Source organism: Papilio xuthus, unplaced genomic scaffold (genome assembly GCF_000836235.2).
Source record: "Papilio xuthus unplaced genomic scaffold, Pxut_1.1 DF827679.1, whole genome shotgun sequence".
Lineage (NCBI taxonomy): Eukaryota > Metazoa > Arthropoda > Insecta > Lepidoptera > Papilionidae > Papilio > Papilio xuthus.
Window position 1 is genome coordinate 4,230,465 of NW_013530970.1, and position 27,688 is coordinate 4,258,152.

The 27,688-nt window shown below is 33.8% G+C and overlaps 3 protein-coding genes across 3 annotated transcripts in view; 2 read left to right on the forward strand and 1 right to left on the reverse strand.

Annotated features, from left to right (window-relative positions):
- Positions 1-27,688, forward strand: part of LOC106117763 (serine/threonine-protein phosphatase 6 regulatory ankyrin repeat subunit C) — a 50,159-nt gene that overhangs the window by 13,413 nt on the left and 9,058 nt on the right. Inside the window, exons 6-7 of the mRNA XM_013312185.1 lie at positions 24,762-24,988; positions 27,167-27,310. Coding sequence (XP_013167639.1) covers positions 24,762-24,988; positions 27,167-27,310 — 371 coding nt within the window. The remainder of the gene's footprint in view (positions 1-24,761; positions 24,989-27,166; positions 27,311-27,688) is intronic.
- LOC106117767 (uncharacterized) lies at positions 4,018-18,955 on the reverse strand. The gene is given in 5 exon segments (NM_001312330.1): positions 4,018-4,245; positions 4,632-4,788; positions 5,136-5,309; positions 11,649-11,823; positions 18,839-18,955. Coding segments are annotated over 4 exon segments (516 nt in total). The 5' UTR covers positions 11,710-11,823; positions 18,839-18,955; the 3' UTR covers positions 4,018-4,121.
- Positions 5,876-8,681, forward strand: LOC106117764 (uncharacterized). Its single transcript, XM_013312187.1, has 2 exons — positions 5,876-7,427; positions 7,739-8,681. Exons 1-2 carry the CDS (start codon positions 6,247-6,249, stop codon positions 8,532-8,534), a joined length of 1,977 nt encoding a protein of 658 aa, XP_013167641.1. The 5' UTR covers positions 5,876-6,246; the 3' UTR covers positions 8,535-8,681.

Consider the following 27,688-nt stretch of genomic DNA (forward strand, 5'->3'; position numbering starts at 1 on the left):
TATCACTTTTGTTCCATATCAACATGTGTGCGTGATTCATTCTTTCACTATAACAGTGGGTTTCAATTGCCGTACCACTTCTAATAATATTGTCATCCCTTTCATTCTCTTTGATAAAATAGAGACATAAGAAAACGCAAGTGACACAGTAATGTCTTAAGGATTTGTACGCTAACACTTGTTTATATGATTGTACAAACGTGTAAAGACTATTTTTAAACCTAAGCCGCGAATATAATAAGCAGCCTAAATAAATTAGACGATTCAAAATTATAAAATAACACTTGAAGCTATTAGCCGTGTTCCATTATAAGCTTGTGTCTATAAAAAGTTTCAGACAACGGTAATTTGTTAACTGTTCAAATACAGGGTGGTACTATTAAATTGATGCTTAGTTATAAAACTAATTGTTTTAAGCTTATTAACAGTACCTTTACCGCCTGATAATCGTTTCCAAATTAATTAGTAACGGTATTAAATCAACTTTTCTGCTATTAACGCATTGGATGCTGCTTCAATTTTTGTGTAATGGAAAATATGTAGCACTTAACGTGTTAAAATACAAAAATATTTTAATCGGTTTTATCATTTTAATATTAAAAATCATTGTTCATTGAACTCTACATTCAGTGAGTCATCTTTTCGATCACTGTCTACCCCGATTAGAATAAATGACGGGGAAGTTTTTTTTTCACCTGAAAATAATAATACAGAATTTGTCACGAACGTTAAGTCAATTAATTAGCAGTTAATTTTAGTATTTTATGATTCACAATTATCAGTGTTAATTTTAATGAGAATTGTGGAATTTTAATTAATTTGTAATATTCCATTAATCACAACTTATAGCTAACATCCTGTGAAGCGTTTCCGTCTTTACAGGAAAGTGATGTTTACTATGCGAATATGTCGAATGAGATTAATAGAAGGAAAAATAATAAAATTTCTGGCTATTTGGTCAAAACAACCTGTGCCAATTTTTTCCCGAATAAATATTTTATAATATACCTATTTCCAGAAGACCTAACCATTGTTTTTTCTCTTTTTTTGGCGTTGTTATGTCGCCTTTTCGCTCTCCCCTGGCATTTTTTATTCTTTATTTTAACAAATGTATTGCACAATTTTCCTTAAAAACTAATCAGAAAATAATTAATTACAACTTTACCTAATTTTATAGATAATATATTTATTAAAACTTCGAAAGATAAAGCAATATAGAGTTGACGTAATTGGACGTAGACATAGATTATATACATATTGATTAAATAATTAAAAATATGTTTTCTATTATATATAATATGGTATAATGACAATTAAGTCGTGCATGTATTATTGATGAATCATATCAGTTCAGTTCTGTGACCTGTGATAAAAAAATGTATGAGGACAAAGACATTGTTTTTTTTCCTGAGTCATTGGTTTTATAACAGAAATATGCAGTAACGTATATTCCTGTAATATTTATACTTCGATTTTTTACTTAATACATTCCAAATGCAAATCCTCTCTTAAGGTCTTTCATATAAGAACAATATTTGTCGAAATAATCACCTGTTGTACAAATTGAAAATGCTTTTTAACTACTACTATTCTTAAAACATGTAGATGCCACCATGCCTTTGAGATTATTAACAAACAGTTTTAAAGTGTATTTAATAAATAACTTTAACTAATTTTATGTCGAATGGAAAGATAGTGTAAAAAGTAATAATGTGAATGCTTAAAGTTCGTTCTGTAAAAATTGCAGTAATAAAATAAGTAGGCGCCACACTTTTGCAAAAATATTCAGAAGCACTTTTTCTCAATTTATTGTGGCAACCAGTTATCTGCTTAACTTAAATTTAGTTTACCTTATTGATCTTTTCAAATACACTAGAGCATTGCGTGACGAATAACAATTTGTTAGGGGCGCACCCGTCTAGACTGATATATGGGGTCTTCAGGCGACTTAATATATTTTATTAACATTCCTAGACACAAATTGTTTTACGAAGTTACGTTATTCATTTACTTATAGAAATGGATAGATTATGAACCTTTTGTGGAATGCTGGAGGGGATCATATACATCATATATTTCTTGATAGAAAATTTCATATATCTGCTTACTATTTTTTGTTTGAAATTTTGTTCAAGTACTAAAATTTAATTAAAACTTACTTCAATATTATAATTTCAGTTGAAATGCAAATAGTAGTACTAATTGTATGCGGAAAATGCATAATTATTTGTAATAAACAAGTGATAACTTGGAATTAGTGAGTAAACAACTGCCGTAAAATACAGACGACGAATATGACAAGGCAGATCTATGCATCTTCCTGAATTGTTCGGGTTAAAGGTAATAAAGAGGTTCCTAAACTTTGTTCTCGTAAACCACCGTTTAAATTTTGTCTAGTTTCGGTGAACCTTTGCTATTACATTTCTTCTTTAACTTTTGAATCCTTAACTTTTTCCTCCATCGTTCAATTCCTTGGGATCTTCCGTGGACCCCTGTAGTACCACCATAACAAATCACTCCATTAGACACTATAAACTGGCCGTAAGCAACAACAAAATAAATCTCGTTCGTAGTCCAAAGGGGTAAGCAGAGATCGACCTCCATTCGGCCCGATATAAACTCGAAGGATATCTTAATGATATTACAAATGCGGAAATTTCGATGCATGGATGGATATTTGTTAAAAGGTATCTCCGGAACGGCTGCAATGGGTTTCGCTGAAATTTGGCACAGATAAAGAAATTAGGAAAAACACATAAGCTAATTAAGTTTTTTTTTAATGCGGATCGTACGAAGTCATGGGCGATAACTAGTATTTGATATTTTTTAATCAACGAAATATTTTTTACATAGCTTGCCACATCGAATGTTAACATTGAACGTAAAATTTCGACATTCTCATTAAAGATTCGATTCTCTATTTGAGGTCATATTCATAATAAGCAGTTTGCCGTGACCGCCGTGAATGTGTACGTAATCGGGGTAGGCTCGTGTTAAAATATCTCAAAAACTTTCTCAAATTCTGTTCGTTACAAAAAATAATATAAAAATTTTGTACCAAATTTTTTTTTAATAAAGATCAAGAATTGTAAGTTTATAACCTATGCGTTGGTATACTACTGAACAGCTGTTTGTCATATTGCTTCTTACTATATATGTAATATTATATTATACTAGCGGACCCGACAGACGTTGTCCTGTCTACACGTCTTTAATTCGAATATTATTTAAAATTTGACACTGCGATGGTAGCGCCGTCTGTCGGATCCAATGTAAAACATTCCAAAATCAACAACTACTAATAAATTAAAAATTAGTTAAAAAAACATTGTCCAGCAGACAAAATTGTGAATCTAAACCATTCCCAGATCCCCTTGAACACACAAAAAATTTCATCAAAAACGGTCCATTCGTTTGAGAGAAGTTCAGTGACATACACACGCACAGAAGAATGATATATATAAAGATTATAAATGCGAATGTTTAGATGAATTGATGTTTCTAAGAAGGTATCTTTTTTTATACCAAAAGGTGGCAAACAAGCGAGCGGCCACCTGAAATCGCTGAAATAGCGAAGTGACCGGTGCCCATAGACATACGTAATTGCATATGCGTTGCCTACCTTTAATCGACGGAAGAGAGGATGCACAGAAAGAAAATATTTTCCCTTTCCATGCATCCTCTCACTCGGAAAGTAAACTTCCACTTCCCATCCTTTTCTTATAAGAAAAAGGGTGGGAAGGGAAAGAGGACTAAATTAGGCCTCCGGGACGCACACTCATCAGACTGCCTGTCTTCTGTGTGGTCGTGGTATTTCACCGGGCGAGCCGGGCCTATTCGTGCGAAGATGTTAAAGTGGGCTCTACCACTGTTAAATCTCCAGATCGGCTTAACGGATCTCAGTGAAATTTTGGCATAGATGTAGCATAGTCTCGAACACATAAGCAACTAAGATTTTTTTTTAATTCCACGCGGACGGCGGGCGATTGCTAGTTTAAAATAAAAAAAATATGCTTATAATTTTCTATAATATTTTAACATACAACCTTACATACTAATTAATATAATATCACATATTCACCACGAACTGACTAAATATTTTTACATACTAACACCATTTACTACCTAAGACTGTTTATGTACTTCATTAGATTGAAGACTAGGATGACACCCATGATGTCAGTGTAACCTTCATGGTTCGTACTCGGCGTTGAATTGCACAGGTTACTCCGGCAGTAACAATATCTGAAATATACAATGATTAATGTTAAAATATGTTGGAAATCTGTTGATGATTCTTTCTTCGATTTTTAACTGAAACATTTTAATCTGTACATTCGATTACGATTTATTATTATAGCTTGTGTAACAAAATGAAGGCTATCTAATTTTTTGTTTGTTTTTGATCATGGTATTGTACGCTTCGTGTTTTTTATAAGCAGAGTCGTTGGCTTCGCTTATTTACACCAAATAGATGATATTTTACATGATTTAAGGAAAAACAATATTATGATTCTACAATATTAACTTAATAATACAAATTTTATGAGACAAATGTAATAAAAGCGTGTGTCACAGTTTTAAGACTACATTAAATGACTAGGTTAGATATAATCAATGATTCATGTTACCTGCTAGTCGTTACTCTTTCTCCCTTGTCGTCTCCACTGAAGCATCCCTCGTTGTATGGCTCCAATACTTCCGTCTTTGGCGACCATTTCCCGTTTTTGAAGTCTTGATATTCGTGCTTCTGTGGTGCACAATCCCTCAGTACTCCTTCTATTCTCACTGAAAATGAATTTTAAATAATGATTAATACTTGTTTATAAGTTGTGATATAAAGGGTAACAGATACGTGATGACCGCGAACAGTCTGAAAAGACTGCGGCGACGAAGAAGAAAATAAGTTGCGAGTACGTCCTATTTTCACATATAGAAATCTTTAAATCCATTCAATTTTTTTTTAAAGACAATTACGATAAACAAAATCCAGTTGTATGACTCCATATAGACCAGGTTAAGGAGATTATAAAATAATCTAGGATTTCATCTTCAAGCTTTTTAATTCTAATTCAACTATAGTTTTAGAGATGTATCAAATACGTATATTTCGATTTATATCAAAAGCTTCTTACCTCCGTTTTGTATGTCGAGATGAAAATCTTGCTTCATGCACATTGTTGAAAACGGACAGTCCACTACAAACGAATCGGAATAGTCGAAGTTGGTGCATAAATTAGTCGCTGTTTTGTAATTTTCTCCCAGTGGCGGGTTGATGAGACATTTGTAGCATTCTAAAGGAGATACACCTGAAATTTAACACAATATATAGGTTGGAAAAATCTATGAATTTTAGCTTTCATCAATAGAGTAATGCTTTTGAGGACGGGGTTTCTAAAGACGCGGTTGCGGACATGGTAACTTGGAATTAACGAAAAATCTGAGCTGTAGCGAAATTTGGCAAATGTAACACAAAATTAATTTTAGAACGACAGTGCTAAAGCCCGCTTTAACATCTTCACATGAATTGGCCCGGCTCGCCCGGTGAAATACCACGACCACATAGAACCGTTTCGTCTGATAATTGTGCGTCCCGGAGGCCTAATTTAGTCTTCTTTTCCTTCCCACACTTTTTCTTATAAGAAAAGGATGGGAAGTGGAAGTGGACTTTCCGGATGAGAGGATGCATGGAAAGGCAAATTATTTTTTCTTTCTGTGCATCCTGTCTTCCGTCGATTAAATTTAGGCAACGCATATGCAATTGCGTATATCCATGGGCAACGGTTACTTCGCTATTTCAGCGATTACAGGTGGCCGCTTGCTCGTTTGCCACCTTATGATATAAAAAAAACGTACTAATAACAACAGTCGTGGGAACAAAGCATTATTTTAAATCTTTTATTATGGTTGTACATATAATTGTTGCCTTATATAACCAAACTTAAAATATCCAAAAAATACATATCGACAGACTAAAGTTTTGTTGTAGCTCAGGTCATTGTATTGTATAAAAAAAAATTGTTGTGAGTCATGATGCGTGTTCTTTGCACCCACAAACCTCTGACACACGAGACGGTGAACGGTCTTGAATCCATGTCTTGCTTGGCGCATTGTCCGATATATCTGTGGCATTTTTAATGCAGTATAAAATTAAAAAAAAAGCATATGTAATAAAAAACTTTTTACAAATGACTTTGGTATAAAGTTGAAAAAATAAAATGATAGATCTAGTTGGCGACGACGTTTATGTATAGAATGTTTAATATGCAGAAAGTAATCATTATTTTCTTATATATTATGTACATGTTACTTTCAACTAGTCTTGGTATAGGTATCGATTACTACGATGATACAAAAAAAAGTAATAATTTGACTAATGAAGCGAACTATTCAATATATGAAACATACAATAAATCCATTGAAAGTGACATCGATGAGGAAAGAAATGAACAAGTTAATTTTTTTTACTATGTTACTAAAACGACAACAGAAACTATAACTCAAAAGGCTAATGTAAGTTTTCTTCATTCAATAAATTCTAATTCACATTTCATGAATGAGAATAATTTTTCGTCGAAACCAATATTAGATATTTTCAATGAATATGAGTACATTTATGATGATGAAAGATATCAAACGAGATATGGAGAATTTATGCCTAAAGAAAAAGAAGTTCCGCTGTCTGGGCAGAAAGAAAATCCAAGAATCTACTATAGTACAAATGATACAAGAAAAATGAAGAAAAATAAATCAAATTTAGTAAAACTAAAGCTATTAGATTATTATACTTTAGAACCGGCTGCTGCGTATGTCCACATAGAAGATGATAAATATACTCAGGAGAATGGAAGTGTATGGTACGTCCCACAGGATATCCCATGTTGGGAACTACCAGTTTTGTATGGCGAATTAGGACGTAAAGAGAAAATATCAGAGGTGTTCTCAATCCGTCGTGGATATCTAAAAAATGTTTTACGCCAAAATAAAATAAAGAAAGAATCCAGAAAAAATGGATACACTCTTGGTACGCAAATGTTTAACAAGTGGTGCGGAATCGAACCTTGTTATGGAGATCATACACTTTGTCTATTCCCTGATAAAACTATATCAATATTTTGTGAAAAAGGATATACTGTGAAGACTCCTACTATATCAGAACAAATAGCGCTTGTAAACACGGTTAATTCTATGAGAAATCGTATAGCTGCTGGGGAGTCGATTAGATATTCTCATTTACCACAAGCGGCTAATATGATGCAAATAACATATGATTTTGATTTGGAGAAAATGGCACAAGCGTGGCTCAGTCAGTGCTTACCCGGGCCAGCACCTTGTTCCGCACTCGAAGGCAACTACGTATCTGAACTCGAATGTATGAAGTACATGCAGAAATGTTGCTTGAATTCCTATAATACGGATACCAACTGGTAAATAGTTTTAAATATAATAAGTATTGTTCGTTGTTAAATTATTAAATCTTTCGTGAGACATTATACTAAACTGATATATAAACACGGCTAAACACTCACGTATATTCGTCGCCCATCGGTGTGTGAGCGACGGGCCGCGTCCGCGAAATAATACCAGTACCACTCAACCTGAAGAAGGGCCCCCGATGGGCTCGAAACTAGTGGGTGCCGCCACCGGACCAATATACGTGAGTGTTTAGCCGTGTTTATATATCACTTTATTGTTCGTTGTATTTGTTTTGTGATTAAAATTGTGGTTAATGTTATAGCACACCATCACCTGAATGCTTTGTACTGGCCGTTGTTGGCTGCATACATGCATGGTATTGGAACGCTGGGGAAAACCTTAGCGATACTGATATTCAATGTGGCCATATAGAACCGACAACTTTTAACACTGTCCAGTTGATTTGGGCTAACTCACATAAAATAGGATGTGCATTTGGCGTAAGTAGAAACGGTGATGTAAGAGTAGTCTGTAATTTTTCACCAGGCGCACCTTACTTTTTGAAACGTAAATTTTTCTGTGGACTTCTACCCCATAGAGATATCACCAGTGCCCTAGATGCTACGGTCGATTTTACAAATTTAACTTTCTTATCGTCTATAGGAATTCATTTAGATGAAATCAATGAAACAAATACTAATTATGATTCTAAAGTACATGTTTTCGATGAAAGGTTACTGGCAGAAATAAATTCAGTACAGAAAACTGCATCTCACTGGGGGGTTCATTCTCTAAGCAATATATACCAAGAAGGTTGGGTTTCTCGTCTTTTAGATAAGTTACAGAATGGAACGAAAGGTATGGTCGCCCGTGTGGTGACACAATTTACTTTTTTCGAAGAGAGTGAAGCTAGATGTGATACAGAGGAACCAGTTTACGTGAAAGGTGAACCTGCCTCTCTGTGTGTAGAAAGAGGTAGAAGATACCCAGCCTTGTGCTATCATTTCGGAGATCCAACACCTGGATACAGACTGGTGGCTATTATAGCACCTATTACATTGTTCTCTTTGATTCTATACGATTTGTTTAGTGGAGCTGTAAGACAAACTGTTCATTAGTCATCAACTTGCCCTTATCCCTATTGAGGGTCCGCACAGTATGTACTACTCATCCTTACATTTGTATCAACCGTCATATCCGAATCTACCCCTTTCCTACGCATATCCTCTTTTACACAGTCATTCCATACTTTTTTTGGTCTTCCTTTACCTTTGTAGCCATCCACATTCAATCTCATTACTTATTTGCTCACATCATCATCATCCCTCCGCATAACATGTCCAAACCACGCTAATCTTTTACTCCTCAATTTCTCGATCACTGGCGCTACTTTTAAACTTCCTCTAATATACACATTTTTAACTTTATCCTTTCTTGTCATAACACATCCATCTTAGCATACGCATTTTAGCAATCTGTTCATTAATAAATGTTTCAATTGCTTTGTTTAATTGTTTTATTTGTTAAATATTTAATTACTTGTTAGGGTCGATTAGGTGACTACTTTATTTGCATATTCGTTCATTGTAATTACAAATGTGTTTTGATAAATTATTTTTACTTCTAACAATCTTTTATAGTATAATAGTATAAGTCTCGATCTGCACACGATTTTATGACTTGACTCATCGTTCACTATCCATGACTGAGTCATGATAGCATAATTACAGTACGACATATTTAATTATAGTTTGCATTTATAATATAGCAGAGAACGCATGTGTAGTAATGAACTTGAGAAAATTGCATTTTTGAATCTATTGGATTTCTTTTTATAAATATCATAGTTGATCGAATTATGTGTTAAATGAAAATAATATGCTATGGAGTATCTTAATTCAATTACTAAAAGACAATCTTATTCAGAAATGTTATGAAATAAGAGTTATATATTATACTTATCAACTTCTAGTGGTTGCCTGCTACTCCGTCAGCGCGGTATTAAAAAAATAATAGCCTATGTGTTCTTCCAGACTATTCTAAATGTATGCCAAATTTGGTCGAGACCCGTTAAGTCGTTCTAGAGATACCTTCAAATGTCCATCTATCCATGCATTCATCCAAACATTATATAACCTATTATATTTGCTATAGACATATTAAAAAGGAATAATTCTTTTATACATATTTTTGAGTAACTTAACTCATTTATGCAGCGCACGCAACAAAAGTCCTCAAATGTGAATAATTTTCCCCGTTTTGCAACATTTGCTACTGACGCTTCGGTCCTATTGCGTAATGTTATATAGCCTAAAGCCTTCCTCTATAAATGGACTATCCAACAAAAAATGAATGAATTCTTTAAACCGGACCAGTAGTTCCCTCTGGAATTAGCGCGTTTAAACAATCTCTTTCGCTTTATAATATTAGTATTTTATAGATTAAATTCTATAAATTAATTATGTAACTTTATTCTATAATTCCTACCGAATTATTTTATGTGAATATAGTTAACATTGTACAGACCTTAGGTAATGATTATGTATTCAAACGTTAAGCAACTTTGTACATAATTATAATGTAAAAGTATTTCATCGGTCGTTAAATACGCAAGTAATTTACGCTGTTTATTATTTACAAATGTTTATTATGTATAATCCTGAACTAAACCAAAGTCCAGATATATTTACAACTATATTTTGTAATAAATCGCAATACGAGTTTTTATATTTGGTTCAAACGTGTTTGATGGTAACTAACCAGATTAAAGAGGCAAACTTCAATTTCAAACCGAACAGAAGTATAGGAAGGGCAATGGTTCAAGGGTTAAGCAGTTGACTTGTAATATGCATGTCCTGGGTTCGAATCCCGCCATGTACCGATACGTTTTTCGGATTGTGGATTTCCACACATGTATCCGACTTTAAATAAAAACATCGTGATGCAACCTGTCCATATCTGCGAAAATATTCAAAAGATATGTGAGAAGTTAACCCCTAATTTAGGGTTGGCTTCGAGCCTCTAAGTGGGGAAGTGTAATGAGCTGATGATAAGTAATAAACGTACGAGTACATGCGTACATAGAACCTAACTACGATACTCTTTTGGTACAAATTGGTACTGGGACTCCACTGATTAAAACTTTAAACGCCACTTCGGTCACCGGTGACCGGATCCCTGCCTACATTGAAACACCGCGTATGGCCTCATGAAGTTTTTTTTTTACAATATCCGCGGAACCCAGCTTCTGATTGAACGATATATTTTGAAGATTCAACATTTCGCATCTATTTCCAGCAAAAAGTTTTATAAGTGAATTTATCTATTTCTACTATGGCGTTTAACGTGTTAATATCAGTATTCATACAATGTACAAAGAAGAAATGATAATTAGGTGGAAAAGTAAGCGGATGCTACGATATTTTTTCGTAATGCATTAATGCAATGTATCGTTCGTTATTCGTGTAATTACTAATCAACTTTTTTACGTATTCTGGGATGTAATCGTTATCATGAGGAAGTACACGCCTTTCATATATCCGCATTTCTTTTCCATTACGAAGAATTGTTTTATAAGTTTGAATTAGTGAATAGCTAATTCTCTTACGCAAAAAACATAAACATAAAATTATGAAGCTATTGTATACACAGGGTAAGACATTTACTAATGTTGCAGACTTTAAGAGTATTACAAATGCTTGGTAATATTATATGATTGGAAGGATTTGAAGTTGGAAATTTCTAGGCAATTAGAGATTTGTCTTTTGCAAAAGCTACATAGCTCTCCGAAGTAGGTACGGTACAGTCAGCTGCATAAATATATTAACATTTTCAATACTTTAGAAACTTCTCTGAAGTTCTGTAAATGTGTACATATCTATGCAGCTGACAGTACAAAAAAAGGCAGACATCCACTTAAAGTCCATCTAAAAGCAAATTATCTTCACTTGGGGATCTTCACTTCTGGAAAAATATTTGGGGATACGTATTTATTACATAGCTAAAAAATTACGGACAGTTTGATATAATATTTGTATGTTTTATTTTATAATGCTTTTAACAAAATCATTTACCGTGGCTTTCTGAGACCAAAATCTTTGTATAAAACATATCGTCATCCCTGTCATTATCTAAGATAGAACAGAAATAATTTATTTTAAACGGGCTTTTTCTCTCGGAAACCCACGGATAGATGCGTTATAGTGTAAATTTCTGTGCAATACAATTTGTACCTGTGATAACCAATGATAATACTGTGACCGTTGTCGTTATAGCCCAAGTTCCCATTGTCATCTTTTCGGAGCCAGGGTTGTGCTTCAATTGTTTCCTTTCGTCGTTTTATTTTTCGGCCCAGATGAGGACGGGTTTCGTGATAGCCCTGGTCACTCTGTAGATACTTCGAATTTTCTGTAAAGTTAATACATGATAATTTTAATCTATCTAATACATATTTACCATAGGTGTCTGAGACCTAAATCTCTATATAACATATCGTCATCTCTGTCATTAACTTTGACAGAAAAGAGATATCTTAATCGGGGATTTTGGTCTCAAAACCCACGTCAAACACTACGTTGCTTGAATACTTGACGTAACTTAAAAGTGATCGCGCTAATATTTTATTACGACTAATTTTTGATCCAATTTTAAAATTATTGTTATTCTTGCAATTGCTATTTTTCTCGCTATAGTGAACTATGAGTACAATATGTTCTAGTAGTATAAAATAGGTTAGGTCATGACCAAGCGAGTATTTCATGCTATTCATATCAAATCTAGTTCTGTCAGTTGTATATTGTTCGCTATATTGTGTAACTCATGGCGATATACGCTTAAATAAATTGCGATGCAATTTGGCACAGTTTTCTTGTTTTCAAGGTACAAATCCGCTTGCTCGTTATCTGTGCCCTGTCAACTGTATACACAAACTTATTTGTTTTACCATGGTTAGGAATTATTAATGGCGCAGATATTGTTTGATTTGTGTTGATCAGTCTGTTTTTGCATTATCTGTGTTTATGAAAGTGGTTCAAAATTGTTAACTTACACTTCAAATACATATATGTTCTAAAACAAAGAACGATTTAATTGTTGAACTCAACAGTAATGGGGCTGGTTAACTTTGTACATCTTTACTGTATATCTTTTTTTTTAATTATTTGAATCTTACTATCTTACTTGTTACTTATTATCATGGATGGATGTTTGTTGGAAGATATCTCTAAAACGGCTGAACGGATCCCGCTGAAATTTGGCATAGGTGTAGAACATAGTCTGGAAGAACACATAGGCTACTAAGGTATTTTATTTAATCCAGCGCCGACGAAGCCGCAGGCGACAGCGAGTATTGTAAATAAAGACAGATGTAACATATTCTAAAGATGAAATCTTGCAAACATTACGCATTCATATTGTCAACGCAAACTCGTCGACTTTCAAGATTTGAGCTCAGCCGTCTGAATACTAAACTGAATAGACTTCTGTTAAATATTAGAATGAATGCAAACATTTTGTCTAAAAGTCTTTTGACACGTTGGACCCCGAGGCACATCACTCATCCTCTTGCTTTTTTACTAACGGACTACTGTAAACTTTATTTTGTTGCTGTCTTTGCTGTAATATTTAGTAGAGTTGCCACTGCCGCAATACGGTAAAAAAATATGTTATCTGTATCATTGTAAACACAGAGTTTTTTTTACAACATAATTTTAACATATGGATTAGTTTTAGATGTTTTAGAAGCATATTTTAAATCAAGAGATCAAATCGTGTTTTAAGATAGTTAATATTATGTGCATTAAAACTACACTAAAAACATCGCGATAATTAAATATTTCAAGCAGAATTCATAATATGTAAACTTGTATTTTCACTTGTAAGAAGTAACAAAGTAGGGTAATGTTTCGTAAAGGCTATACAGCTGTAGCTCATGGCACATGTCGCCCGCTCACATTGCGCACTAACTAAATCCGGTTCCAAATGTATGTATTGACCACAATAAATAGTCGTATTGATCAAGGAATGTATTCTATATGATTGCTTTTTGGGTCATTTCATTTCATCATTTCTTTATTAATTGAATCTTCTATTTTATATATATAAAAGAAAGTCGTGTCAGTTACACTATTTATAACTCAAGAATGACTACCGATATAGTTGAAAATTGGTGAGGAGGTAGCTTTGAGCATGGAGACGGACATAGGATACTATTTATTCATTTTGTTTTTCGAATTTATGCCTTAAAGCGCTGCCTTTTATTTAACTTACTAATATTATAAATGCGAATGTTTAGATGGATGTGATGTGGGTAGATGGGTAGGCTACACTAATTAAGTTTTTTTATATTTCCACGCGAACGGAGTCGCGGGCGACAGCTAGTTAGTAATAATAGTTATACATATTTATAGAAAACTCTATTGATTACATATTTTTCGACTAGCAGATATTATTACATAACGATTATTAGGAAATTGCTTACAAAATTCAACATTCCAAATGTAGATGTATTTAATTCATGCGTGATAATTTCCAGATAAGCTCAGCAATAACAAGGTCTTTAAGTCACGGCTGTTCGATCACCTTAATGGTGGGGTTTCACGGTGTGTGATTCTTCAGACACAAGTCGACAAGCTATGATCATAATTACCAATTGTTCATCTCAAAATAATCCACTCGTGGTAAATCTGACCGTTTACTTTCGTCTGCAGAATCACACACCGTGGAAGCTTGTCTTTACATTTCATATCCATATACGAAATTCAAGACATGTATTTTTTTTTAATTAAACATAGCCGTATTAAATATTAATCACGTACAATGACGCATCTTCTGATAAAGATTGATATTCAAGAGCAGCTTTTGTAAGTATTATAAATAATTTATATTTTATTAAAACTGTCATAAATTGAAAATGATAAAACACGTTAAATTGTCGCTGACTAGTTTAAACAACTAAAAAATACTTGTCCAGGATCCTAGTCTTATATTTATCTCTATACTAGCTGACGCCCCCGAGTCCGTCCGCGTGGAATTAAAAAAAACACATAATAAGTAGGTAATTTGTTCTTACAGACTATGTTCTATATGCATGCTAAATATCATCGAGCAGATTTCGATTCAGATGGTTTGGAGATACGTTCAAACAAACATCCATCCATCTAAACATTCGCATTTATAATATTAGTAAAATCATATTTCTTAATGATGGTCTTGCTGCAGTCTGACTTTTAGTAACTATTCGTTAAAATTAAACAAGGTCCGAGTCATTCACAACCTTGTGACTAAGCACTTTTGCTAGTTCTAATGTTTCGTAAGAAAGCGCCAGTTGCAATTTGCACTTATTATATGTGATAACTGTAATTCTATAGTGTTTATGCAAATGAAGAATACGGTTTTTGTTCGAATCGGAATCGAATCGACTCGTTAAAATATATTTATTAACTTTAAATTTCTTTCAAAAAATCAGATAACTATGATCATTTTAATACGATGTATTTATAAAGATTTATATTTACCAATACTGACCAATACTAAACTAGAACTAGGTAGAGGAAAACCAAAAAAAATAAGGAATGACTGCGTGAAAGAGGAAATGCGTAGGAAGGGAGTAGATGTATGGAGGAGTAGTACATACTGTTTCGACCCTCAATAGGGATGATGGCAGGTTGATGATGATGCCAATAACGAACTAATTTTTCAAATTACTGTGTGTGTGACTATCCGCAATGCCGCGTTTGTTTCGATAAATCTCCAGAACAGCTAGACCGATATAGGCTCACGATACGTCGTCCCCATTAAGGGGCTTGAAGCGTTAGGCCTACCCTACCTACGGAGCCTACCCTAAGTCACGGGTAATTTAGGTAGGCTCGGAGTAGGCTACTTTTTCGCATGCGACCACTAGCTAAAAAAAAAATATTCGTCATTATTTATGGATATAACAGAGTATACAATATATTATTTAGTCTGACTAATAAAATAATATACGTATGCTTGAGTCATAATTTAAATTTGTAAGTTTATTGTCATGCAAGGAAGTTTTAATTTAGATAATACTGAATCCTGGTACCAAACATTTTAAATTCCTTCCTTATGGAGCTTTAACTTCCTTGTAATAATTTATTCGAGTCTTAGTTCGATATGTTTAAAATAATTTCTTGTTTTTGTTAGTTTCCTGTATGAACAAGATAAGCCAAAAATTATTAAATAGGTAAATACATATGAATATAGCGACGTCAAAGTAAATTATTGATTTTATATTAAATGCTAACGAGGAAATGTAATTAGAATAAATTATACGTCTTACGAAAAATGGACACGTTTAACTGGTTTGTGGAATCTGAAACCGATTTTATGTAAATTCTCTTACTAGTTTCAAGTTGATGTATAGGATGTGCTCTTATTCTATTAACAAGATGTTGCCCGGGACTCTGTCCTCGCGTAAAAGCCAGACTATGTTCTATATCTATGCCAAATTTTGTCGAGATCCGGTCAGTCGTTCTGGAGATACATACAAACAAACATCCATCCATCTAAACATTCGCATTTATAATATTATCTCGTACTAGTTTCAAGTTGATGTATAGGATGTTTTTTTTTTCTACAAAATTTTAGGCGCAATTACTGTTGTTGATGTATGCGAGTCATTCAACGCAATCGCAAAATAAAACGGAATAAACAAACACGTGTTTGTAAAACGCTACCAACACATCGCCGTCAACTAAACCACAAAATTAGTCATTAACTGATACATACGACATTATTTTCGTAAATATTTTTAGCAACATAATAGCATTACACATAAGTCGTAGTACAGATAATATATATTTTAAATAAAACCACCAACAGGTTTTAATGTCCTGTCTGACGGCTTCTTCATAGTCTGTGGTAACAGTTTCGTTTTTAAAGAAGTTACAGCATTACAGTTGTAAAATTTCAAATGTGCAAAATTTCCGCAAGAAATCCAAAGAGGTTGAGTTACAACAACTCGTACGTCCAAAAAAATGTTGTAATAATATTATTGTCTTTTAAGATTTCTACCATTTTTCGCTGTGTTTATTTCTTCACGTTTTAAAACAGTTAAGTAAAATGTACAAAGAACATTATACATCCAACTGTTAGACGTATTTAGATAAAAGACATGCTTATAGAAACCATGCACGCAAGCACTAAATATCAAATACATTTATGGTGCCCAGTGTTCCGACAGCAAACTCTCTGTATAAAACAAATCTCAATCCTCTCATAATCTGAAAAACTGAGGTAACAATGTGTTTTTGGTCTCACAAACCCACTTTAAATCGTACTTATCGATGAGTTAAAGTTGCTAAGCTGACGACCGTTGAAGAGTCGCCAAGTTACATAAAGCGAAACGCAAGTTGCGTGAATTAATTAATTTTCTAGGCCGCGAACTGTTGCGCGTTTAATGTTTTGATTGTAATCATACGCTTACCGTTTTCGGGTCACCAAATTGATTAATGAATTATATTAACCCTACGCAGTTTTTTTTATGTACGGCTAATTTTACGCATAAAATTAATATTGAACAATGATTTAGAATGAGCTATACTACTATAAGAAACACTATAACTATTAATTATTAAAAAAAAATCTTCTTGAAGTTACTGAGAAAACCGGACTATTTAAGTCGTACATACATGTTTAGAGACCATCGCGAAATTAAATCATCAATTGGAACGGCAACTATACCAAAGTAACCTACATCTAGACCTAGACCTAATGCCGATTTCGACGCCAGAAGTCAAAAGATTGAATCTACGATGTTATATGTACGTCGTAATTATTTCTGTATGCTCTTACAACAATGGCTTTTCTTGTTTATGCAAGTAAAATACAAATAGCGAGTCTTCATTTTTAACGTTATCAACATTACGTTCTGTCAGTAAGGAAATCTGACGTACCGGTGTACTGGTACAACACTAGTCTTACTAAAATGTCGACGTTTATGTCCCCTCACTAATCATTCTAACACTTGACTCTGTATGAAAGTGCGCCATTCGCGTCAAAGGATTCTTAATTAATATTGTCTAAAAGTACTAATCTTTGATTTCTGAAACCATAGTCTCGGTCATGCATAAAAGCATGTTGTTATCTCTCTTCTGTCAAGGATAATGAGAGGGATGACGATATGTTTATACAGTTATTTAGGTCTCGAAAACCAATGTTAAACAGAATTAGTAGCTTATCGTGCGTCATGGTTCGGCGTAGTTCGCATAAAACAAACATTATATTTACACGCGCTGTTACTTAGTACTTTAAATATAACTTCAGTCAATTACACAAGTGCTAAAATGCGTATGTTGTAAATATTTGTTAAATAAAAGACCGGTTATACTTTAGACCGACCTATCAGGGTTGTCAAAATCATTTTTTTTTTGACTACAAAATCGAATTGAATGCAAACTTAGGGGTGCGTTAGTGGTTACGATAGTATTCTGTTGCTTAAAATTAAAAATGCGTAATTTTGATTATTTCAATAGATGTTAAGTCATTTCTTTTGTAATATCGCAGCAATGGCTTTAAGTTGATGACGCCAACGTAAATTTTTTTTAGTCTGTGGCAATATTATGAACGGGTTTTTCGATTTCCTAATTATACTGATTTGGAATTGATTCATCTGATTAATTACATACTTGAATATTTCATATTGTACTATTCATATTACTAATATTATAAATGCGATAATTTTATAGTAAGATGTATTAGTGGATGTTTGTTAGAAGGTATCTCCAGAATATTAAATTTTTATGCGCAATCAGAGTTGCAGGCGACAGCTAGTAACAAATACAATGTTTACTATTGTTTGGTTTTATATGCATACAATTTATATCTTTTTAGGGTTCCGTACCTCATAGGAAAAAAACCGAACCCTTATGGGATCACCTTTTTGTCTGTCCGTCTGTCTGTGAAGACCCTTTTTTAGCTTCAAATATCCGTAACTTTATAATGTAATAATGTTATTGAATATGAGTTTTTATATCATTATTATGAAGCTTGTTAAGTAAATAACAAGCGTATATTCTTGATTGTATTACGTGTTGTGTTTATTTTTAATTTATTTATTCATCTCACAAATATATTTGAATTTAAACAGATGAGCCATCAAATGTAAACATTCCTATAAATGGATTAAACTAGCAATTTTTTTTAGTATTTACTATTTTTTATTTGTACTCGATAATTCTAAGACTTAGATAAAAATATAAATGTAACATAATTGTAAAAATAACTTACGAATAAAAATGTGTTGAGTAGATTTAAAGGGAGTCGTGTGTATTAATTAATTACATTTAAATTTGTTTAATTTAAATTCCGACATGCGTTGATACGTACTGTTTGAGAAACGCTTTCGCTTATGATCAGAAAATACACAATTATTTCACTATTTGTACACGATAATATTTACCTTTTGTTTCAAACCACTAAAACACTAAAAATATGTGCTTTTAAATTACACCTTAGTAAAGATTAATAATAAACATCACTATATTTATTTTAGGTAAGATGTTTTTGGTTAATCGCGTATTTATCAACACGCGCGTTTTGCTACAGAGGCGGGAACACACTGCGTCTGACTGCGTCGCAAGGTCTTGTAACACTACGTAACCAATCTGTACTTGACCGAATGTCTGCTAAATGATCGAACCTTGCTGTTAGTTCCCATGCTGTTTGTTCGCTTTCTTAATTGCTACAAAATTAATGAGCATTGCGTTGTTAAGGAACTTCGCTGTTTATGTCTTACTAATATTATAAATGCGAATGTTTAGATGGATGCATGTTTATTTGAAGGTATTTCCGGAATATATAGAACATAGTCTGGAAGACCATATAGGCTACTCATTGAGGTTTTTTTTTATTCTGGGGACGGAGTCGCGGGCGACAGCTAGTTTCTGTAATAGTTTTAAAATCGTAATATCTACGCATAAACAATGTTGTTATGAAATTAATTTCATTAACTGCGTATCTTGCATGTTTTGTTTCTGTATTATAATTATAAAGTACAAAAATATTATGTTGTGATATTGCGAGACAGTTCTTTTTTTTACGTTTTATAAGCTAGCGCTTGACCACGATCCCACCTGGTGAAGTGGAGATTTGGTCGAAAGATGGTACGCGCTAGCTTAGTAAGTGACTATTCACACTACGACTTAGTTTTACAGCAAGACAAAATCCGTGCTAATCAGCTGTGCCAACAACTTACATTTAAATGTCTTCTTATCAGTAATCAAATCTGTTACCTTCACTATGCGCACGTAATTAGATATAATACTAATGTAAACCGCAGTTAATATCTACGTAAGCTGAAGTAAATTTAGTCTGTGAATGGTATATTTTTTAATTTTTTTTTTTTGTTAAATTTACAGGAAAAATACAACTTAACAAATAAACGTTAACATAAGCATATCTTTATATATATAATTCTTCTGTGAGTGTGTATGTCACTGAACTTCTCTCAAACGACTGGACCGATTTTGATGAAATTTTTTGTGTGCGTTCAAGGGGATCTGGGAATGGTTTAGATTCACAATTTTCATCAAATATTAACTTCATATTAATTTATTCAAATTAAAGACGTGTAGACAGGACAACGTCTGTCGGGTCCGCTAGTACTTTTATAAGTATGCTGTTGTAATAATTTACCGTTTGTTTCTGAAATCAAAAATATATTTTAAACGGAGATTTCTGGATTTGAAACCTACGGTTACTATCTTGACTAGCGTTAACGCAACTTTGCATTGTTTTAACCATTGCTACCATAGGGCATGTTTTTCTTATAATAATATTTCTACACTAAGGAAATCATTAGGTAGACTCTGAGTGTAGCAGTGAAATTATTAGGTACACAGTTTATTCTTTTAACAATGTGGAATGTATTTATAAAAAAGCAACCGCAGATTCAATGTCGTAACCTAGTTATATTATCTTTTGCATTCGTTGTGTCTCGAATTACAGTGTTATTCTATCTTAAAGCCGAAGGTTTAACGTCTTTTAATTGATCATGTCATTAATTTAATTGCGCTTCCTAGTTCGATATGTTTTTTATTCCTACTTTTTGAATAAGTATTTAAAATGCAGTCAGTGACCTCATTGGTATTTAGAACTATAATATTAGTATGGAGCACACGAATTGGGTTTTCTGTGAATTGTTTGTGAAATTTACAATTATCCGGATTGCTAGATCAAGTTAATATCTATATATAAATGCAATAAACGTTTAATTTTCAAGGATGCATATGTAATTCTTTAGTTTAAATAACAAATTATCATCAGCTCATACGTCCTTTGAGGGGTTCGGAACATATCCTAAATTAGGAGTGACTAGGCCTTAGTCAACCGCGCTGTCAACTACATATCTTCGAATTTCTTCTCAGATATGTGCAGGTTGCATCACGTTGTTTAGCTTCACCGTAAGAACATCGGATAAATGAACATATGTTGAATAATGAACATTAAATACCACATAATACAAGTTAAATATAAGTTACCTTGATAATAGTTATTTCTAGAAGTACACTGTTTAAGAAAGGCCGTCGCGTGACCTTGATTTTTTACACTTAACTTTAGCTTACCACAACATCTGAGTCATGAGTCATGACCGACTGTTCCCACTGTCTAAACATGCATACATATTTTTGTTTCAGTTTTTATAAAGAGTATAACAGAGATAACAATATGATTATCTTGGCAGCGTCTAAAGTTACAGTCGTATGTTCCTGTTCCAGTCGATCGCAGCGTTGTAGTCAGTAGATATTGCGTTAAGCAAACCGGTCTGAAACAAAACCCGAAGCTATGCTTGTACTGCGAAACATAGCACTGTCACTCACCACACAGGTCACTTGGTTTAACATTTAAAACTCGATTATTATACTGCAATTGTTTGTAGACAAATTAAATAAAAACGTTCAAGAAACATGTTTTAATATTCCCTATAAGTTTTACAAATTAAGTTTTTATACATCGATTTATTAACCTCATAAACAAGTAAGATAAACAAGTGAAATGATTCATGCTCGTATTTCTACGTATTCTTAGTAACAAATGTGAATCATTAGACCGCTAATAATACAATTACGAATATAGAAAAATTATATACACTGTTTCAAATCATGACCGTTATACAACTAGCTGTCGCCCGCGACTCTTTCTGCATAGAATTAAAGAAAAACTTTGCTAGTAGCCTATATATTCTTCCAGGCTACATTCTACATCTATGCTAAATTTCAGGGAGATCCATGTAACCGATCTGGAGATATCTACAAACAAACATCCATTAAAACTTTCTCATTTATAATATTAGTAAGTAAACTAAGATGTTCACGATGTAACCGAAACTTGTAATGCGTAACATACATAAAGTAAGGTGCACTAAAAAAAGAATTCTCTCATTCGATCAATGAAACAAATGCATGCAAATCCAGGGGCATTTGTTAGTGTGAAATAAATCATTGTACGCTCCCCAGATTTAACATCGGGCCGCACTTACACGTAATTACTTGTAATGTTATCATCCGGTAAATATCCAATGCCGCCGCTCTTGACCGTGACAATCTATCAATTGAGTGCCGACACAATGTGAACGTACAGAGTATTAAATTTATATTAGTTATTATATAACCTTTTATACATATAATTTGAAGATTCTGTACAAGGTCATTCGGACACATTCACCGTTTAATGTGGTAGGGTGGCCCGGTAAAGGTAGACCTAGGAAAGAATGGATTGCGTGAAAAGTGACATTATTAAGTGGCTGATGACGGAGATGACGGCAGATAGATTGATTTGGTGGATCGAAACCTGGTGCCACTACTCTACGACAAGGTCAAGAAGTTGATGATGACGGATTACTATCAAATGTTACTAATGTTATAAATTCGAATGTTTAGATAAATGCATGGATGTTTGCTAGAAGGTATCTCTGAAAGGGCTAAACGTATTTTGATGTTATTTGGCACACGTGTAGAACATATTTTGGGAGAAAACAGGCTGCTTATAAGTTTTTTTTTTATTCGAGAGTCGCGGGCGACAGCTAGTTGTTAATAAAATTATAAGGTCTATATTAAATCGCTTTGTATTATATTAACTTATAAATTAATTGATGTTAATAAGTAGATGGAAATGTAATGTTAATTATTAAATTAAATTTACACACAAACGTTTATGTGCGTCACTGACTTTGTTTGACATATAATGCATAATCATGAACACCTTTTACATAAATGATAAGCAAAAAAAGTTGGCTTCGCTAGCGAACTTTAATGAAAATAATATTCTAGAAAAACAGGTGACATTTTGATAATGTACTTACTACGGGGACAGGACTATTATTGTGTTAACTCAGCTTACTGTTCTTCTTTTCCTTCCTTTGTCGTAAAATTAAGGAAACTGATGAGTAAATCGTTATATGTTATGAAACATTAAAGTAAATAGCTTTAATTTGAAACTATATTCCAAAATATATTTGGTCTGTCCTCGGCGGTATTTTAACCACTACGACTTAGGGTCCTTTAAGAAACGAGCGTATCACCATCTCAAAGGCCGGCAACGCATCTGCGGGTCCTCTGGTATTCCACATGTCCATGGGCGTCGTTGAACACTTCGGTGTTCCCGCTGATCGTTTGACCGCTTATTTTATTTTAAAAAAATCTGTAGACAGTAGATACCCGAGTAGAACCCTGTACAGTTTCATTTTAACAATTAAAGAACATTTTTATGCAACATTTTTTTAAATCCATTAAATCTATTTTAGACGTTAAGTACGCAAAAAGTACTAAAAATAAGTTTACGATGCCGTAGTGAGTAAATATTTTATTGCTGCCTTGACAATTAAGATTACTTGGCGCTTGCAAGGACACGATGCATTTATTCCAACTGAACGTACCAAGATAGTATTTCACTATTGCAAATAATAACAAAAGACATAACAACTAAAACGTATTATCACACTATTTTTTTTGAGAAAGCATAGTCAACAATATTTGTGTATATGTGTTTTGACAATGGTATGTCACGTTGTAAATATTCTACTTGTCAATGGGACTATGTTATTTGTGGTTACAAAACAATCGATTCCTTCGTTCCCTTTTCACGATACATTGTTCCAAATGTAGCGATGCTATAATTCAATCTCGATAACCATTCGTCACTTAAATGGCACATTAGTTGTGTAATCGTGAAAGTAAACAGCAATTGTAATTCATCAGGTCTTCGGTACATCGTGGTGTATCGACAGGGCGAACCTGCCCCGCATTCTTAGCGCCGACGCAACTGCATTGTGGTCAGGGGTGCCAACCTTCTAAAAACGTAGACATGAATACTGGTTGGTTTAAAAAAAATCTGTGACTAGTTAACCTCTAAATCTTTGGCGCCTTGATTACAAAGATATCTTACATCACGTAATTCGAATGTGCTCCGAGCATAGTTGAAGAATTCGGGTCAAGCACGATAGGTGACAACCCTAATTATAATCTATTTGGCGGGAAGCACGCGCCAACTAATTGTTGCGCATCGCCAATGAGCGAACACAATTGTAAAGAACCATTCACAATGTAATGGACCAATCGTGCGAAGACGTAACGTCTCATGGTTGAAAGTGTTTCGTCTTTTAAGACTATGTCAAGATGGATTTGTAATTTAATAAAACAAAAAAATCTACACTTATTTAAGTATAGATTTTTTTAAGTATTTACTTGAACAATATTTATTTAAATATATTATAAATAAAAAAAGTTTTCTTTTTGTAAAAAATCTTAACTTTTTTTTTACTTCAGTGTGAATAGTCCTTTAAAATGTTGAGTTCCTAAATCACATGATTGTTTCCGCAGACATTATTTAACAACTCGCCCGCTGTGATGCAACTGATTTATTGTTTACGTATGTTTTGTTTCGAAGGTGTTTAAACTTTTATCTATATATTATTCAATTCTAGTTGAATACTTAACTGTACCAAAGTGCATATAACTAAGATATTATGTTGGTAAACTGGAAATTCCTACCAATCCTGGACAATACAGGATTGAGGAGGACATTGCGGAAGTCCTATTTATGCACTGACACAAGCTTTTTAATAGTATAACTAGCAGTTGCCCGCGACTTCGTCCACGCGTTAATAGTGTAGCTTACTACAACAAGATAATTTTTCAAATAGATTCAGTAGTTTCGTAGTCTATTCAATGCAAACAAACAAACGTTTCCTCCTTATTTTATTATACTTTCCTATACCTCCCAACCATGCCAAGTCCATTTCTCTTTCCCATCCTTTTTAGATAAGGAAAGCGGAAGAAGAGGACTTGAATTTGGGCACTAACGATTATGATTTCTATTTGTTACAGCTAACAGACATAGTGAATGCGATGTCACCACGAGGAGAACTTCCCTTAGAATTGGCTCTGCGAGGTCGGAGCGCATCTATAGCGACAACATTGCTGCAACATTGCGCAGATCCTGACGCCCGCGGCCCCAGAGGTCGCACGCTACTGCATCGAGCTGTTGACTCCAGAGACGCCTTCTCTGCCAAGTTCCTTGTCGACAACGGCGCTGATACAAGTCTCACAACAAAGTTAGTACAATTACGTCTGTTAGTTAAAGTCGTTAAGAAATGACTGTCTCTGTATGCTTTTACTTTAGTTACTAAAGTAATGATTTGCTACAATTTATAACAAGTAGCTGTCGCCCGACTCTGTTCAAGCAAACATCAATCCATCTAAACATTCGCATTTATAATATATGTAAGATAGGAGAGGCAACTATGTTAATTGCATCTTTACATTATTGTTTCAATATTTGCAATAAACAAAGGAATACAAAGATATCGTTTGCCATAATTAAATTAAATAGCAGACTTTCACTTGCAAAATAACTTAATAGTAACAGCGAGAAACAACAGCAAAGTAATTTATGATCCAGAATATGGCTGCATGTAATTAAAAGATTATGATGCATTTACCGTACGGATTTGCAAAATGTATGCTAACGGTGTTGATCGTAACATCTCATACAAGTTGCGTGCACTCCGTTAGTACATCTCAAAAATGAGTTCATTGAACCACTAAATAAACATTTACGATTCCAGAATGCAGTGTTATTCTGATAGAGTTGTTTATACTTGTTTAAAGTATGTGTTTACGATTCGGTAGCGTGTCGGTTATACTAGAATTAACTTATTGATTGAACATTTTGTATGTAGCAAGTTGTACTGCATCTTATCAGTAGTAATAGATGCCTTTATAAGAGTCAATAATCTTACTTCTGTAATTACTACTCGACGACACGACTCGACAGACCACCAGGTTCCATCCACACCATCTCGATGGCTGGTAATTCACAAGATTACGGTTAGCGTGAATCTTCCTGCCTCGCACAGCCACGTTGTAGAATGGTCTGTCCTCGGGCGTATTTCCAAGCAACTACAACTTAGGGTCCTTTAAGAAGCGAGCGTATCACCATCTCAAAAGCCGGCAATGCATCTGCGGTTTCTATGGTATTGCGATGTCCATGGGCATCGTTGGACACCTCGGTGTTCCCCTGCTCGTTTGCCCCCTTCTCTATAAAAAACTATCATATTTTATAACTATATATATATATATATATATATTTGCGTTGCTGATAACAAAAAACCAAGTTTTAAATAATATTAATATTTAAATATGATAATTCATAGAATGTCTTCCTAGTTGTCTCTCTATTTGTCCGTTCGCATGACCGCGTTTGTTTCGGTCAAACTCTAGAACGGCTTGATTGATTTTACTATTTGACGGATTGATTTTGCCAGGACTTTGAGAGGAAGTCCGTTGATACATGCAAGCATATCCTAGGCTACTATTTTTCCTGCACTGACGAAGTCGTGGGCGACCGCTAGTCATTAAAGCTTTTATGTTTTAGCCATAAGTTAGTTTCAGTGGTAAATCGTTCCAATATCAATTGAGTGAACACGAGAAAAAACAATCGTAATTACAGAGGAAATCACGAATAACCGACTAATTCGAACTGACATCGCTTATTGTCGACTTCCTGAAACCAATGTCACGTTTGCAGGTTGTCTGTATTATTAACTGTGGGTTTCTGATACATAAATTAACCATACTAAACATATCGTTATCTCTGTTTTGTCAAATATGAATGACTGGGATGGCAATATATTTTATAAGAAGATTTTGATGTCTGAAACGCACAGTAAGTGGATTATCTTACTTATGTTATAAATGCGAATGTTAGGATGGATTGATGGATGTTTGTTTGAAAGTAACAAGAGTGAGGTGAATAAAACAAATAATTGTCAGCAGACTTAACTAAATTACTTTGATACACAAATGGCGCACTTTTCGAATTCAAATTAGTTTAAAAATGCATTTAGCATGAAATTTATGCGCACTCAATTACAAAAGACTAGGTACAGCTTTACTGCGATTTAAAAATGTTTATTTTACGTTGAATTTGACTGCAGTGATTTATATTTATGATAAGCTGTCGCCCGCGATTCCGTCCTCCCATATAAAAAAAGAACTTAAGTAGCCTTTGTGTTGTGTGACTATATTCTACATCTATGCCAAATTTCAGAGACATCCGTTCAACCATTCTGGAGATATCTTCAAACAAACATACATCCAAACGTACGCATTTATAATATTAGTATGATTCTTCCTGTCTCTATTTGTCAATGAGAATAAAATATATGGCAAAATGTTTCCATACAAGTTTATCGACAATAAAAACTGATAGTTAACGTGTCTTGTTACAGAGAGGAAGGTGATACAGTCCTGCATTTGATAGCAGCGTTAACATCCAGCTCGTGTGAACCTGACACCATGGAGCAGATGGTAGAGATCGCGGAGACGGTTGTGGCTAAAGGCGCGGATATCAACCGACAGAATAGAAAGGGATAGTAAGTTAAAATTAATTGTAATATTAGTCCCCTTTCAGGGGAAGAAAGAAGGTATTTCCCCTACCTATGCATCCCCTCCTCCGACGACTAAAGGTAGGCAGCGCATCAGCAATTGTAGACGCCTATGGGCAGCGATCGCTTCGCTATTTCGAATTAAGTCTGATTTCTCACATTATGATATATATCAAAAGGATTTTAAAACAATTTTAAATTATTTATATTTTAATCAGCTTTTTACTAATGTATAATATATATTTTTATGTACAAATAAAATAAATCGGTTGTTGCTCCCATGCTTAGTCATCGATAGTGGGTAAATCCGTGTGGGCGAGTTTTATCTTCACGAATAACCTGTAGACAATACTTATAAATATTACA